The sequence below is a fragment of the Zalophus californianus genome, chromosome X, assembly GCF_009762305.2.
Source record: "Zalophus californianus isolate mZalCal1 chromosome X, mZalCal1.pri.v2, whole genome shotgun sequence".
In the NCBI taxonomy this organism is placed as follows: Eukaryota; Metazoa; Chordata; class Mammalia; order Carnivora; family Otariidae; genus Zalophus; species Zalophus californianus.
In genome coordinates, this window is record NC_045612.1 from 101,711,238 (window position 1) to 101,726,444 (window position 15,207).

At 36.4% G+C, this 15,207-nt stretch overlaps 1 protein-coding gene across 2 annotated transcripts in view; it reads left to right on the forward strand.

Moving 5' to 3' along the window:
- The window catches only part of DMD (dystrophin), a 2,214,577-nt gene that overhangs the window by 1,111,613 nt on the left and 1,087,757 nt on the right, over positions 1-15,207 (forward strand). For both annotated transcript variants that reach the window (XM_027607979.2, XM_027607980.2), the window contains exon 44: positions 10,680-10,827. In XM_027607979.2, coding sequence (XP_027463780.1) covers positions 10,680-10,827 — 148 coding nt within the window. The remainder of the gene's footprint in view (positions 1-10,679; positions 10,828-15,207) is intronic.

A 15,207-nucleotide genomic window follows, 5' to 3' on the forward strand; every position in this document is an offset into this window, starting at 1 on the left:
CTTTTGCTTTTCTTTTTATAATTAGCTAATTAAATAATCAGATGTCAGGTGTTGGTGAAGATACTGATTCCTACGTATTTGAATACTTATGAATTTATCCCAGAGATGTTTATGGTGTCTGTTAGTAAGCCAAAATAATATGCTTAATAAAGGCCTCTAAAACTCTTATATGTACATAGGGGGCGCCTGGGTGGCTCAGTCGGTTAGACGTCTGCCTTCGGCTCAGATCATGGTCCCAGGGTCCTGGGATCCCACATCGGGCTCCCTGCTCAGCGGGAAGTCTCCTTCTCCCTTTCCCTCTGCCACTCCCACTGCTTGTGCTCTCTCTCTCTCTCTCTCTCTCTCTGACAAATAAACAAATAAAATCTTAAAAAAAAACCTCTTATATGTACTTAGGTCAAATTCTGATTTGTGTGTATACATTTCCACATATTTGAATGTGTGAGTTTGTGTTGTATACTTCACTTATTTAAGATGACTCAGGTTTATTGATGAGGCTTTTCTGTTTTCACCACCTCCTCCATAGATTTGCCTACTTGTAGGAAAAAGGGACTAATAACAGTACCCATTTTAGGTCCCATTCAGAGATGCATGCCCAATGAGAGATCAGTAAAGTTTATTTTCTTTAAGATTTTTTTTAAATTTATTTGTCAGAGAGTGAGAGAGAGAGACAGAGAGCACAAACAGGGAGAGGGACAGGCAGAGGGAGAAGCAGGCTCCCCACTGAGCAGGGAGCCAGATGCGGAGCTCAGTCCCAGGACCCTGGGATCATGACCTGAGCTGAAGGCAGATGCTCAACAGACTGAGCCACCCAGGTGTCCCAAGAGATCAATAAAGTTTAAAAAACACTTTAGAAATCTAAAAAATTTTAAGATTTTTTTACATATTATTGATAATCTGAAGTGTTTGTGAGTCCTTACAAATAATGTCATTAGCATTTATCTAACTTTATAATTATTATTATTTTAAAGATTTTATTTTTAAGTAATCTCTACATCCAACATGGGGCTCAAACTTAGAAGCCTGAGATGAAGAGTCACACGCTGTACTGACTGAGCCAGCCAGATGCCACTACAGTTATTACTTTTAAAGTGACACTATCAATAAATTAACTAGATAGTTAACAAAAAATTAACACTGTTGAATTCTTTGGTATGAAGTGACTTTTATCAATATCACTTTAGTCTGAAACACTCCCATTTAAAAGTCATAGTTCTTAAGTAATTATGTATCCTCATACTTAAATTAGTCCTTGGAAATTTTTGCAAAGTGTATTAAATTGTTTGTAGGATAGTGTTGAGCTTCCTAAACTATCTATTTAGAAGTCATTTTATGTTTTCTATTAGTGAGAGCTGCAAATCTCTGGAAATGTATTGACTTATTTGCAAGATGCTTTCTGATAGAGAGTGAGGTTTTTTAAATTTTTTTACTTTAAAGATTTTATTTATTTATTTGACAGAGAGAGAGACACAGTGAGAGAGGGAACACAGCAGGGGGAGTGGGAGAGGGAGAAGCAGACTTCCCACGGAGCAGGGAGCCCGATGTGGGGCTTGATCCCAGGACCCTGGAACCATGACCTGAGCCGAAGGCAGATGCTTAACGACTGAGCCACCCAGGTGCCCCTAGATTGAGATTTTTTTTTAATTCTAAATTTTGTTTCAATGCTATAAAATGTTCAGATTACCATAGGTTGTTGTTAATAACAAAATACTAAAATATTATTATTTATAGCTTACAGTGTACTTTCATCTTCATCAAACTGCTATGTAATGTAGCAGTATTATCCTTGCTTTATTTATGAGACAACTGGATTCAGAGATGTAAAATGGATTACACAAGCCTCATGGCTCCTAAATGGAAGATATAAGGAACCCATGCAGATTACTCATGAATTATTTTGTCCACTCATTCGTTTAAAAAATATTTTAAATACTTATGTTCCAGGAACATTGTTTGGTGCCAGAAATCCAAAGGTGAATAAGGCACATTCCTTTTTACAGGAGGCTCACATTCTGTTGGCAAAGATACCTCTGTAAACACATAAGTAGAACCTGAAGTAGAATGTTAATAGAGGGTTTTGCAGAATGCAGGAAACCTGTCTTACAAGAGTAACTTATTTCAGGGGAGGCAGGCTTCACAGAATAAAGTGACATTATAGAGGGGTGACAGTCTAACATATAGCAAAAGGCCCAGATAAAACCAGAATTTGGATTGTTATGGAAGTTTTGAGATAATTCAATATCTTGAAGTGTAGTATACATTGTGATCCGTGTGAGTTTCTGTGTTGGCACCAAAAAGGAAAAGGGGATGGCAGTGTGGACATAGATGAAAGAATTGTGAGAAAATGAGGTAGGGAGAGATGAGCTGACATACAGAGAGGAAAAGGTATTAGGGGCTTTCAAGAAAGGCCGTGTCAGTGGGGCTAGAGCAAAGAGGCCAAATTCAAGAGTCATATCTGGGTTAGGACTGGTGGGATCTAGAGACAAGCATGGTGAGAAAGAAAGGGAGGAGTAAAGGATGACCTTCAGATTTCCAGCTTGGAAATCATTAACTAAACTTACAAGTACAGATTCAGCGGAGAAAATGAGGAATTGGTAACGTCACGTTTGAGGTTCCACAAAACAGCTCAATAAAGAGCTCAGGTCAAGGCCAGAACCTAGAACTGTGTGGTAATCACTTTGTAGATGCAGGGTAGGTCAAATCTGCGTCTGGCCCAACACCCGTTTTTGTCAATAGAATTTGATTGGGACCCAGCCAAACCCATTTGCTTCTGTTCAGCGTGTGGTTGCTTTGGAGCTCAAGTGTCAGAGTTGGGTAGTTGTGGCAAAGAGTGCAAGGACAACAAAGCCTGAAATACTTATTCATGAGAACTTTATAAAGAAAGTTTGCCAACCCCTGCTGTATATGTTAGTTGAACTTTTAAGAGTTAAGGAGATTCTGTAGGGAAATGTTCAGACAGGAAATCCAAGAGGTTCACCTACAATAACAGGATTTCTTTTTGAGTTAAAAAATACCTTGCCTCCTTTTAAGCATGACCAAAGAGTCCCTTGTGATTGGAAAGAGATCACATTAAGTGTTGATGTTGGTGATGCAATGCAAATAAAGTCCATCTTTTCTATTGACTCATATGGCAATAAGTGAACACAGGATGAGAAACAAGGGAAACAAAATATGGAAGATTTCAGCAGTGGAGAGAGGGAATAAAGGCATGAGAATGGGTTTGGAAACTCAAGTATAACCACTGTGAAAAACTTAAAAGCAAAGTACCATTCCAAACTGGCTTGAAGCCTTAGAACCATCCTAAGGTATCACAAAATAAAACGTCAGTCCTTTTTTTTTTTTTTTTTAAGATTTTATTTATTTGACAGAGAGAGACACAGTGAGAGAGGGAACACAAGCAGGGGGAGTGGGAGAGGGAGAAGCAGGCTTCCCACGGAGCAGGGAGCCCGACGCAGGGCTCGATCCCAGGACCCTGGGATCATGACTTGAGCCGAAGGCAGACGCTTAACGACTGAGCCACCCAGGTGCCCCAAACGTCAGTTCTGAACTTTAAAAATATCAACAGTGGATATACTGAAAATAATAAAACTGAATGAAAAAGCTATTATTTTTTACCTATGTATTTGTATTCCTTTTCCCTGCTCTAGAAATATTTCAAATTTTAAAATTTTTATTTACAATGAGAGCAGAATTAGCTGAGTTGAGGGAGTCAAGTGGGAGAGACTTACTTTTCACTGCACACATTTTTATTTTCCACTGTACATCATTATTTTGTTCCAAATGTATGTCTTACTTTACAAAATAAAATAGAATCTCCTATTTAGAAAATTATGTATATGTACATGTGAACTAGTATGTCCGCATGTTCATATATATACACATACACACATCCTAGATCATACATGAAAATAAAACCCTGGAGGATTATAAATCTAAATGGAAAAAAGTGAATTAATAAGACTTTTATAACAAAAGAAAATATGTTAATATTGGATATTTTATGACAAAAGAGAATATGTTAATGAATGTTGGAGGAATATTTCTTAAATATATGTATAAAGCACTAATCACAAGTAAAAATAATAGAGTAGACTATGTTCTATATTAATAACTTCTGTACATCAAAAGTCAACATTGAGAAAGTAAAACTGAAAGCCACAGAGTAGGAAGAGATACTTGGAACACACATATAACTGATGAAGTGTGTGCATCCATAATTACAAAGATTTCCTACAAATCTTTAAGAAAGAGCAATGATAGAAAATTGAGAGAAGTTCTTGAAAAGTGAGGAGGGGCACAGAGAGGGCTTATGGATTGCTGACAATTGTTTTTATATCTTGGTCTGGTTGGTGTTTATGGAATGATCACTTTATAGTATATAGCAAATGCGTTTAATGTTGCACATTAACACTAAGACTTTTGTCACTTTCACAAAATGAGAAATCCAAATAGCCAATAAACATAGAAGGAATTTGCCAACCCCATTAGAAGTCAGGGACTTGCAAATAAAACAAAAATATCAGTATATATGACCTGAGTGGTTGAAATTTAACAGTCTGACAGTACCACATGATGGTGAGAATATGGAGCTGTTAGAATTCTCATACACTGCCATGTAGCCATGTATAATTTACACTGTAAATTATAAAGAGGAGTGTAAACTGTCATATGCTACTATGCTAGGAGTGAAAACCATATGAGAGTATTTTGTCATATTAAAGATGTACGTAACCTGTGGCTCATCAGTTTCAGTCCTAGGTCCGCAGAAATGCTTCTGCACACATCCCGGGAGATAGGTACAGGAATGTTCATAGCAGCAGTATAATAGCTTCAAACTAGAAACAATCTAAATATTTATTAACAGTTTTTAAAAAAGTACACAGAAGAATATTATACAACAATGAATAAGAAACCATTTTTAAAAGATTTATTTATTGGGGGGGGAGATAAATCCCAAAGCAGACTCCCCATTAAGCCTGGAGCCTGATGCAGGGCTCTGTCCCAGGACCCTGAGATCATGACCTGAACTGAAATCAAGAGTTGGATGCTCAACCAACTGAGCCAGCCAGGCGCCCCAAGAAACATTTTTAATTAATTAAATTTGAACAATTTTTAATAAAAATCTTAAAAGTATAACCTTGGGAAAAAAGGCAAAAAAAAAAGAGTGTAATATTGAGCTAATAAACCCTCACACAAAATAACACATATTATATGGTTGCGTTTATAAAAAGTTCAAAAGAGTATACAAACCAAACTCCAGTGTTAGGGATGTATATTTAAATTACATAAATTACAAGGTTCTAAGGGAATGATTACCGTGGAAGTTAGGCTTATGGGGATAACCAGACACAGAGACACAGGACATCCCTTGTTATATGTATATGGGGAGGTTACACTGTGGGGGCAGGATGGAGTAGTGACTGAGAGGGAGTTCAGGAGGGGTCCTAGCTACTGGAATTTTTTTTTTTTTTTTTATTTCTTGGCCTTGGTGATGGTAACATGGGATTGAATGTATCCTTCTCTATATTGTTTCACAATAAAAGGTGTTTCAAAAATATATATAGTATGGGTAGGGTCAGATGTGGTCCACCATGGATTCTATGCTAGAGTAATGATTCAACTTCCATAAACTGGCTAATGATTTATTCCCACCAAAGAGACACTGACATGTCTTGGATTCTATATTGGTGATTTGATTTGCATTTGAAAACCTAAGCCAAATAGAGGCAGAACGATTACACCAATAACTACTACAACTGTTTGTCAAACACTGCCAGATACTTTTCTTAGAAATTTAAATACTTTCATTCATTTCACCCACACAATTAACCTTTAGGAGGAGGTAGGTACTACTTTCATACTTACTTTTCAGAGAGGTCCCTTATTGCCCAAGGCCATACAGTAAATGATGAAGCCAGAATTCCAACCTTGGCAGTGTGACCACTGGGCTCTGTCTGCTTGAAAAGATGAGGTCGTGGGTTCAGGTAGAAGCCTGTATCCAGTGAGTGAGTGCAGTGAGACGGTCAGTTATACATGAGTGGACCTGGGTCCAGTATAAAAAAAAATAGACACCAGAGGACACACTTTAGCCTGGAAATCTGGGGCAGTGACTTAGGAGAGAAAAATAAAAAGAGATAAGAGAGGTGGGCAGAGTTGGAGCCATGGGAGAGCTTCTCAGAGTTTAAGTCAGGTTCTGTAGGAAAAAACCTTTCTAACTGTTAACATACTTAGGTTTTACTACAAAATTATATTACTGGGAAAGTGAGGAAGAGGGTGGGTAGGGAGGAGTAAGGTACTATGATTTGGGACAAAGAAGTAATTTAACTTTATCCGCACCTACAGTTTGGACCACGAGGCTTTAGCCAAGGTACCTCCCACTCATCTCATCAAAGATGAAATATGTAGGAAAAAATAACCAACAGCCTAATGCTGAGTTAGCTGACTTAAGTATAAAGCCACAGTGGATGTGTCAGAAGGCTACTAGGATATTATTTATTTAAATCTATTTCATAGAATTGAGCACCACCTTAATGACCTGAAAGTGTTAAAGTATGTCCTAAAGTACCTAAATTACTCCCTAAATGTAATTTATGCTTGAGAATAATCTGACTAACTTGATTTAGAACAGCAGGAAGTAAGTTACGCCGCACACAAATGAAGCAGCAGTGTAATTTTAAATACTGCTTGCATAGTGAATAAGAATTTTAATATTTGCAAAATTTTAAAATCACTTGATTTATTATCCATATGTTTATACTGCCATTTTTGTCCTTTATTTAGTTGGTTTTACACTTCCTCTTACTGCCAGGGAAAAAAGCAACAACATTTTTTCCCCTAGTAATAACATAGAGGGTAACACTTGTATTTATTTTCCTGAATGGTATTTTTAATATCTCTATGTATTTGTAGGTCTTACTGCCTTTTTCCTCAATCCTGGACAGTCCAGTTAATGGAGTGAGAGGAGTTTAGGGAGCCTAGTGACTAATTAGAGATTAAACTTACAAATGTAACATTGTAAAACTAGCAAAATTTATATCTATTCATTCAGAATTTCTTTGGTGGGAAAGGGTCTAAGTTTCAAAGCAGTCATGATAAAAAATGAAATTTTACATAGTAATTTCAAGAATAGATTTAGACTTTGCTGTTAACAACGCACATTAAAATGCTGAAAAGTATATTCTAAAATTTTATGCGATGCTTGAAATGGAGTTTAAAATATTATTACTCACATTAAATGCCATCACGTGTAAAGTGCATGCTTTTATACTTTAATATTTTGTTTTAATAGAATTACTCATTTTAACATTAATTTTAATAATAAAATTAAATCAACTTTACAGTTTTCAAAGTTTTAGCACTTGCAGTCTATAATGAATATTCTAGATTTAGATGTTTACAAAGTCACAGTGTAAGTAGTTCAAACCAAGTCTTTTAATGCAAAAGTTTGCTTTGCAGGAGTTGGGGAAAAGGTTGCAAGAGGGCAAGAAGGCATTTCAAGAATATGGAACTAATGTGCCAAGTCCCAGAGCTCTGAGGCAGTAGCAGGGCATGGGGAACCACAGATAGTCCTGTGTGGCTGACAAATCCATCCTGTCTCATTTTTGTGGGCCTGGAACAAGGATGGAAAATAGAGAGCCCGGGACTATAGCATGTTTCCCTTTTCTTCCTACCTCCAGCTGTGTCTTGCAGAGCTAGGGGTGCCATGATTAATTGTAGGGGCCCTTATGGTTTTCTTGTTTGGGGGAATTTAGAGGAAAGATAATCTGTGAAGAGGAACAGGGGTTGGTTGGGGAGGAAGGAGGTTTTGTGGAATCTAGTGGAAGGTGGTAACTGCCAGTGCTCTGAATGCTGGAGGGACATGTCTGTGCAGCAGCCTGGAATGAAGAGTTGGCATTTACAGCACAAATGTTGGAAAAACAGTCACCTGCCAGTAGCTGAAAAGAGTTGGCAAGAGAATAATTCTGGTGGTGGGATCAGGGAGAAGAAAAGCAAAGTAAGAAGGGGACCAATGGCTGCTACAAAGGTGGAGGAATGGTAAATGGTGACCAAATGCCAACTCTTCTGTGTTCTGGTTAGCTTCTGCCTGTTTCTCAAACTGTGGTAGCAGGAAGAGTTGGAGGTAGTAGTCATTAACGTGTGAAACTGCCTTTTAAAATTATTTTCAAGTAACTGTATTTTTTCTGAATATCAAAGTATGAAATGCACATTGTAGAAAAACTTTACAACATAGAAAAAAATAATGATAATTGAAATCAACTGTAGTCTCACCAAGATGGAAAAATACCAACTATGCCTCATCATTTTTTAGCTTCTCACTTAACAAAAATTTTGACTCGTGATGTGAGTCACTATGAGACATAAGGAATGTACAATTTTCTTTTAAAGGGGATAAATTCTTGGGGCACCTGAGTGGCTCAGTTGGTGCTCAGGGTCTAGAGATCGAGCCCCATGTTGGGCTCTGCGCTCAGCATGGAGTCTGCTTGTCCCTCTCCCTCTCCTCCTCCTCTCTTTCTCAAATAAATAAATAAAATCTTAAAAAGAAAGGGAGTAAATTCTTAAGATGTATTCTTAAGTCATTTATTGTGTATTATATAGTGCTGAAAATATATGGAAACATAATTATCATTACACCACGCAAAATGTTTCCAAGATCATTTTGTGGCTGATGGTTATATCACATTTGATCAACCCTAGAATGCCTTTAATTATTAAAGGCTGAATTCTTATTTTTAAACTATCTATAGTTAAAGACTACCCCTTTTGGCTACCATTGGCTGCCTTTTTTAATGCTACCAAAATACTGTTTTAGGTATTTTTAAAGTAAGAAACATAGTTGGGGTGCCTGGGTGACATAGTTGGTTAGATATCTGACTCTTGGTTTTGGCTCAGGTTGTGATCTCAGGGCCCTGATCTTAGAGTCATGAGACTGAGACCCATATTGGGCTCTATGCTCAGTGTGGAGTCTGCTGAAGTTTCTCTCTTCTTCTCCCTGTGCCTCTCCCCACTCAAATAAATTAAATAAGGAAATCTTTAAAAAAGAAAAATATAGTTAATTATCAAGTGTGGTATCTGATAAAATGCATTGTAGATGTAGATACATTATTTAGAAGATGATAAAGAAGAAGAAAGAAAACCCCAACAACTATATCTTTGAATTATTAAGCTAGTAAGACTTCATCTTGAAAAAAAGGAAATCCTACCAAAGAGCATGGAAGACCATGAAAGGCACCACTGAAGCCAGAGAGATCTGAGAATCCCCTTTCTGTCATTTTATTCCTGTTTACCTTTCGGCAGACTGCTCAGACTCTCACTTTTCTCCAGTGGAAAATGGGAATAATAATTGTTATGTTGTAGGGGTTGTTGTAGGAGTCCATGAAATAAGTAAAAACATGGAGCCCAGTGCCTGGATCATAGTAACTGTTAAAGAAACATTAATTCCATTCCTTTCCCACTGAAACAATAGGGAGTTGGGGCATTATTTAAGTTCTAAGATTATTTAAATTTCCTAAATGGGGGTAGAGATCTGAAAAGATGTCGAGATGTTCAGAACTATAACCCACTACATCTTAAGAGTAGACCTCAGAGAACTTCTACAGGTTCCTGGACTCTGAGGCAGCCCCACGGCCAGGAATTTTCAGGATGGCTTTTGGTTTAATGCTAGCAAATACCTTTTTGGACAGGCCCCAGGAGACCCAGTAGTTCATAACACCCTTAAGACTTTAAAACTTACTTTATAGAATGTTTTTCACCTTGACGATACATTAGAATCACTTGGGTGTTTTTAAAAATACCAGTGTCAGGATCCCACCCGCAAGGATACTGATTTAATTGGTGATTTTTATGTGCAACTGTCTTAAGGTCAACATACAACCCTGGCTCGTTTCTGCCTCAGTCACTTCTGTGACCAGAACATGACCAGGTACCTCCTTCTTAATATTCTTTCCATGTGCAATACTAACACAGTACCTTGCACTGAGTTCCTTCAGCATTCCAATTGAAAATATTAGCAGATACAACAAAACAAGAAGATTAAAGGAAGATAACACTCATCACCTGGTTTAGACTAATAGATCAGTTAGTTGGTTAAATCTGTTATCCTGGATGCTTGAGAACCTTAATGCATAAACTCTTTTGGATCAAAAGTAATATGAAAATTGATAGGCTTCATGAGATAATTTGATTTTTTTTTTTTGCTTCAAGTTTTTATTTAAATTCTAGTTAGTTAACATATAGGGTAACATTGGCTTCAGGAGTAGAATTTAGTGATTCGCCATTTACATTTAACACCTAGTGCAGATAATTAGATTTTGATCCAAAAAATATGTTGTTATTGAATATCTAGCTGCAAAATACTTAATTTATTAGATGCTAATATATATTTTTTAAATTCCTGGAATCTTTTAAATTAAATATGCTCATAGGGAAGAAAATCTTAATACTCCATAATTGTTATTTTTATCTTTGTTTCATTCAAGAAATGCGTTTGATTTTGAAACAAAAATCACAGCCTTTTAATTCATCCTTTTTATTCAGTATAATTTATTTCTGTTAATTGAAATTGAAATCTACAAATATGAGAAACTATCAAAATAATATCCTTCTCCACATAATATATATGCTATGTCCATGTAATTTGTATAATCCATTTATTTTTCTTGATCCATATTTTTTGCCTCTAGGCAATTTGACAGATCTGTGGAAAAATGGCGGCGGTTTCATTATGATATGAAGATACTCAATCAATGGCTAACCGAGGCGGAACAGTTTCTCAAAAAGACACAAATCCCTGAGAATTGGGAACATGCCAAATACAAATGGTATCTGAAGGTAAGGTTTTAAGATCTCTTTTTTCAAACTGTCTTTGTCTTCGCCACAATATTGCAACTGTTTAACTTCTTTAAGTTCAGGTTGTGAAGGATGATGGAAATTTATAATTCCCAACTTTTGTTGTCATCACTACACGTACTAGAACATCATCAGAATACCATGTTGGGAGCCTGTGCTGTGGACAATTTGTGTTAGGGTGAGACTTAGCCTAGATCTAACTGGTTTATCTGATGAACTGCAAAGTGTAATTGAATCTGTGATACAGGGAAGAATCTTATAGCATGGTGTCCTGTGGCTTTGAGGCAGTGTGTGTTTTTGCCTTATGTTGAATCCTGTACAGGAGAACTTGTGGTATACTTAACAATAATGCAGTTGCTGGAAATATCCATCATGATAAAATTACAGATCTGTTTCCCTAGAGACAATTGTGATGTAGCAATATTTCTATATATTCTATTGACAGAATGCCTTCTGAGATAGTCCAGAGGCCAAAACAATGCAGAGTTAATTGGTGGTACTTATTGACTTTTTATGGTTTGTGTTAATGGAAATGCAACATATGGATTATAACCAGTGTACAGTTTAATTTCAACTTGCTGTGTCTTTAGATTTTGGAGGTTATAACTTAGGTTATAAATATATATAACCTTATAAAATATATAACCTCAAGGAAATATTGAGTTTATTATACCAAGTCTAAAGTATTTTGGTAAATTTTTACCTCAAATTGTTCATGTATCAATTTTCAGTCAAGCAGATTTGAGTTGTGGCCAATTTTTAATGCCATAAAATACTGATTAAGACAGATGAAAGCAAAGTAAAAGGTAATTTATTATATGTTCAGACATTTCAAAATGCAGTATTCATAAAAGCAACACCATATTCAAATTTACAGTTCTCTATTCTCATATAATTTCTTGCATAGCAAAACTATCTTATGATATTAAGTAAGCATGTAAGCACATACATATAGGTAAGCTGTGTAAACATATAATATGAAGAATTTTAAAATCTTGTGTAATCATGTGTATATCCATAAAACTTGTATATACATCAGCATCGGCACTGAAGATAGAGGAAATCCATGGCTTTCCAATCTGCCATCATATACAAAATATATTTTGTAATAGCACTAAAGTAAATTTGGGGCTAATGCAGCATTACTAGGTCTCGAAAATATGTGCCGCTAAGCTGTACTTGAGGAGATGTTAAACCTCTTGCCATTTCCAGAGATAACCTACAGAAAGTAGTTATACATTTTAATCTGGTTTTTATTATTTAAAAAATATATACTCACTATAAAAAAAATAAAGCAATGCAGAAGTGTATGTATACTTCCATTCTACTCCTCAGAGAGTGGTCGTTTTAATATGGACTTTGGTACATATTTCAGGTCAGCATCTTTGGGAGGCCCCCTCTGAGATGGAGATTAACATACAGAAGGGTTATTAGGGAGTGCTTTTAGAAATCGAGCAATTGGTTTATGATGTGCCTTGGTATCATTTTCTTCACTTTTCTTGTTCTCGAGGTCTGTTAAGCTTCTTTGAATTATGGGTTTTTAGTTTTCATCAAATTTAGAATTTTTCAGGCATTATTTTTAATGTTGTTCTTTTTATTTTCAGTCCTTTTCCTGTGTAATTCATATTACATGATTTATATTGTCAAATTGACCAATCTAATCCTTTGCAATATCTAATCTGTGGTTAATCCCATGTAGTGTATATTTTTAACCTTAGACACTGTTGTTTTGTGTGATTCAACACCTTGTTGAAGTGTGACTTGGGTCTTTTTACATCTTTCATGTCTCTACACAATTTGTCAATCTTTCCTCTACCTTTTGGAAAATATGGAATACAATTATAACAACTGGTATAACGTCCTTGTCTATTAATTCTATCATCTGTGTCTCTTTCAGGTCATTTTCAGTTAAGTTTTCTCTTCATTATGGGTCTTTTTTTCCTGCTTCTTTGGATGAATGGTAATTTTGACTGGATGCCGGATGTTGTGAATTATAACTTGTTGAGTGCTCGGTATTTTTGTGCTGATAAATATTCTTGACCTTTGTTCTGGGACACAGTTAATTTACTTGGAAGCAACTTGATCTTTTGAGCATCTCTCTTTTAGACTTTGTGAGTTTTAAGCAGAACAGCTAAGTCTAGGGCTAATTTTGCTCCACTACTGAGTCAAAACCCTTTTGAGTATGCTCTCTGATGCCCTGTGAATGATGAGGTTTTCCACAGTGGCTGGCAAGAATAGGCACTATCCCAGCTGTGTGTGAGCTCTGGTGGCTGTTACTTTTCATCTTTTTGCATAGTTTTCTCCCTCATCATGTGTAGTTTGCTCACATGTAAGAGCTGATCGAGACTCCACTGAAGCCTGGAAGGGAGCTCTCTGGCGGTCTCCAGTGTTTTCTCTCTGTGTATATTTCTCCTGTTTGGTACTCTGCCCTGTGAACTCTAGCTGTCTTGGCCTCCTGGAAGTCCCAGCTTCATCCCATCCACTCAAAGAGACCTCCTAGTTTTGTGAGGGTTTCTTTATCCTTTGTCGTAGCCTGGAACTCTTTCCAGACAGTAAGTGGCAATAATTGTGGAGTCACCTCATTTGTTTCTAATTTCTCAGAGATCAGTATCTTTCATTGACAGGTATCTAATGTCTTCAAAACCATCATTTCATATGTTTTGTCCATTTTCTTCAGTTTTTAGCCATGAGGCTAAATCTGGTCCCTGTTACTCTAACTTGACCAGAAGCGGAAATCCAAGCCAAAGGATTTTGATGCCATTTGATCTTTTAGTACATTTATTTCTGCATTCTCTTGCAACTGTGTGATGCTTGTAAATGTCTTGAGAATGTCTAAAGATCCTCAGTTCTTGACAGTGTGGTTTAGTTGACATTGATAAACATCTTATCAAAACTTTTCCCCTTAATTGAAGAATTTTTTAAAAGACTATTTTATTTAGTCTGTTTTTTACTCAACTTATACATGAAATAAGGAAGGGAATTCTGCTTGTCCAAGGAAAACTTCTTCTAGCTAAGGGACTGTGAATGATATTGCAAATCCTCTGAACAGTAAAGGTGTTCTTTTTTCCCCTACTGATTAGGAAGCTCCAAAATCATGCACATGCATATGTGCATACATGCACGCACACACATGTACATAAAATGCCCAAGGTTGTCTTCTATTCTGTTAAGTCTCAGAAAACAAGTCCAGAAGGACACTGTAAGGCACCACCATTATTAGTAAGACAAATAGAATCTCTGATAATTTCAGCTATCTTGGCCATAATGATTGTTGATTGAGTAATAACAAATAAGAGAATGAGTTTAAATTTTTGCTAAGAAATTATTTTAGGAAACAGAATGTTGATGGTGCCTGTTAGTAGCAGACAGATATGTTGGCATGAACCGGTAATGGTTGCTTTGAGGAAAATCAAACCAAGCTGCCCATATACTAAACAGATAGACACAAGGGTACACTGGAGTTTAAAACCTCATATGTATAATTTTTAGCAAAATATCATGTATAAATATGAAATAAAATAAAAAGTATGTACATGTTGTATGCTTTTGTGTATATATATATATATTTCTATCAAACTGCATTTTATTTAATTTGTTAGCTTGAAAAAAGATAAACACTGTCCTACTGACACTTGGTATTGTCATTCAAAATAAAGTGACTGCCAATAACAGATAGATGGTCTGGTTCCATGCAACTCAATGATTTTTTTTCTCTGTCCCAAGTTAATGATAAAATTAAATATGTGAATTCACATTTTTCAAGATATTCCAGAAATGTGTCATGCCACGATAGGAAATCTCTTTCTAAAAATTAATTTTTTGCATGAGAATATATCAGTTATGCTATATGCCATTAAAAACTCATTTGCTAATACACTCAATTATTCATGCATCTTCTTTTTTTAAAGATTTTATTTATTTATTTCAGAGAGAGAGAGAATGAGAGATAGAAAGCACAAGAGGGAAGAGGGTCAGAGGGAGAAGCAGACTCCCTGCTGAGCAGGAAGCCCGATGTGGGACTCGATCCCGGGACTCCAGGATCATGACCTGAGCCGAAGGCAGTCGCTTAACCAACTGAGCCACCCAGGCGCCCCCATGCATCTTCTTGTATATTCATTCCACCAGGAGTAACTGAGTGCATGTGCAAAGTTTTATCACCCACAAAAATATTGACTTGCCACATTGGGCTCTAATAGAAGTTCAGAAGGTTGGCAAAGAGGTTGGAAGCCACATTCAGAAAGTGTGGGTTCAAATCCTAGCTCTTTTAGCTTAGTAGTGGCAGAATCTTAAGAAAGTGTCTTATGTGTCTCCATGCCTCTGCTATCTCTTCTCTTAAATAGGAATAAAAATGAGAAGTGCAGG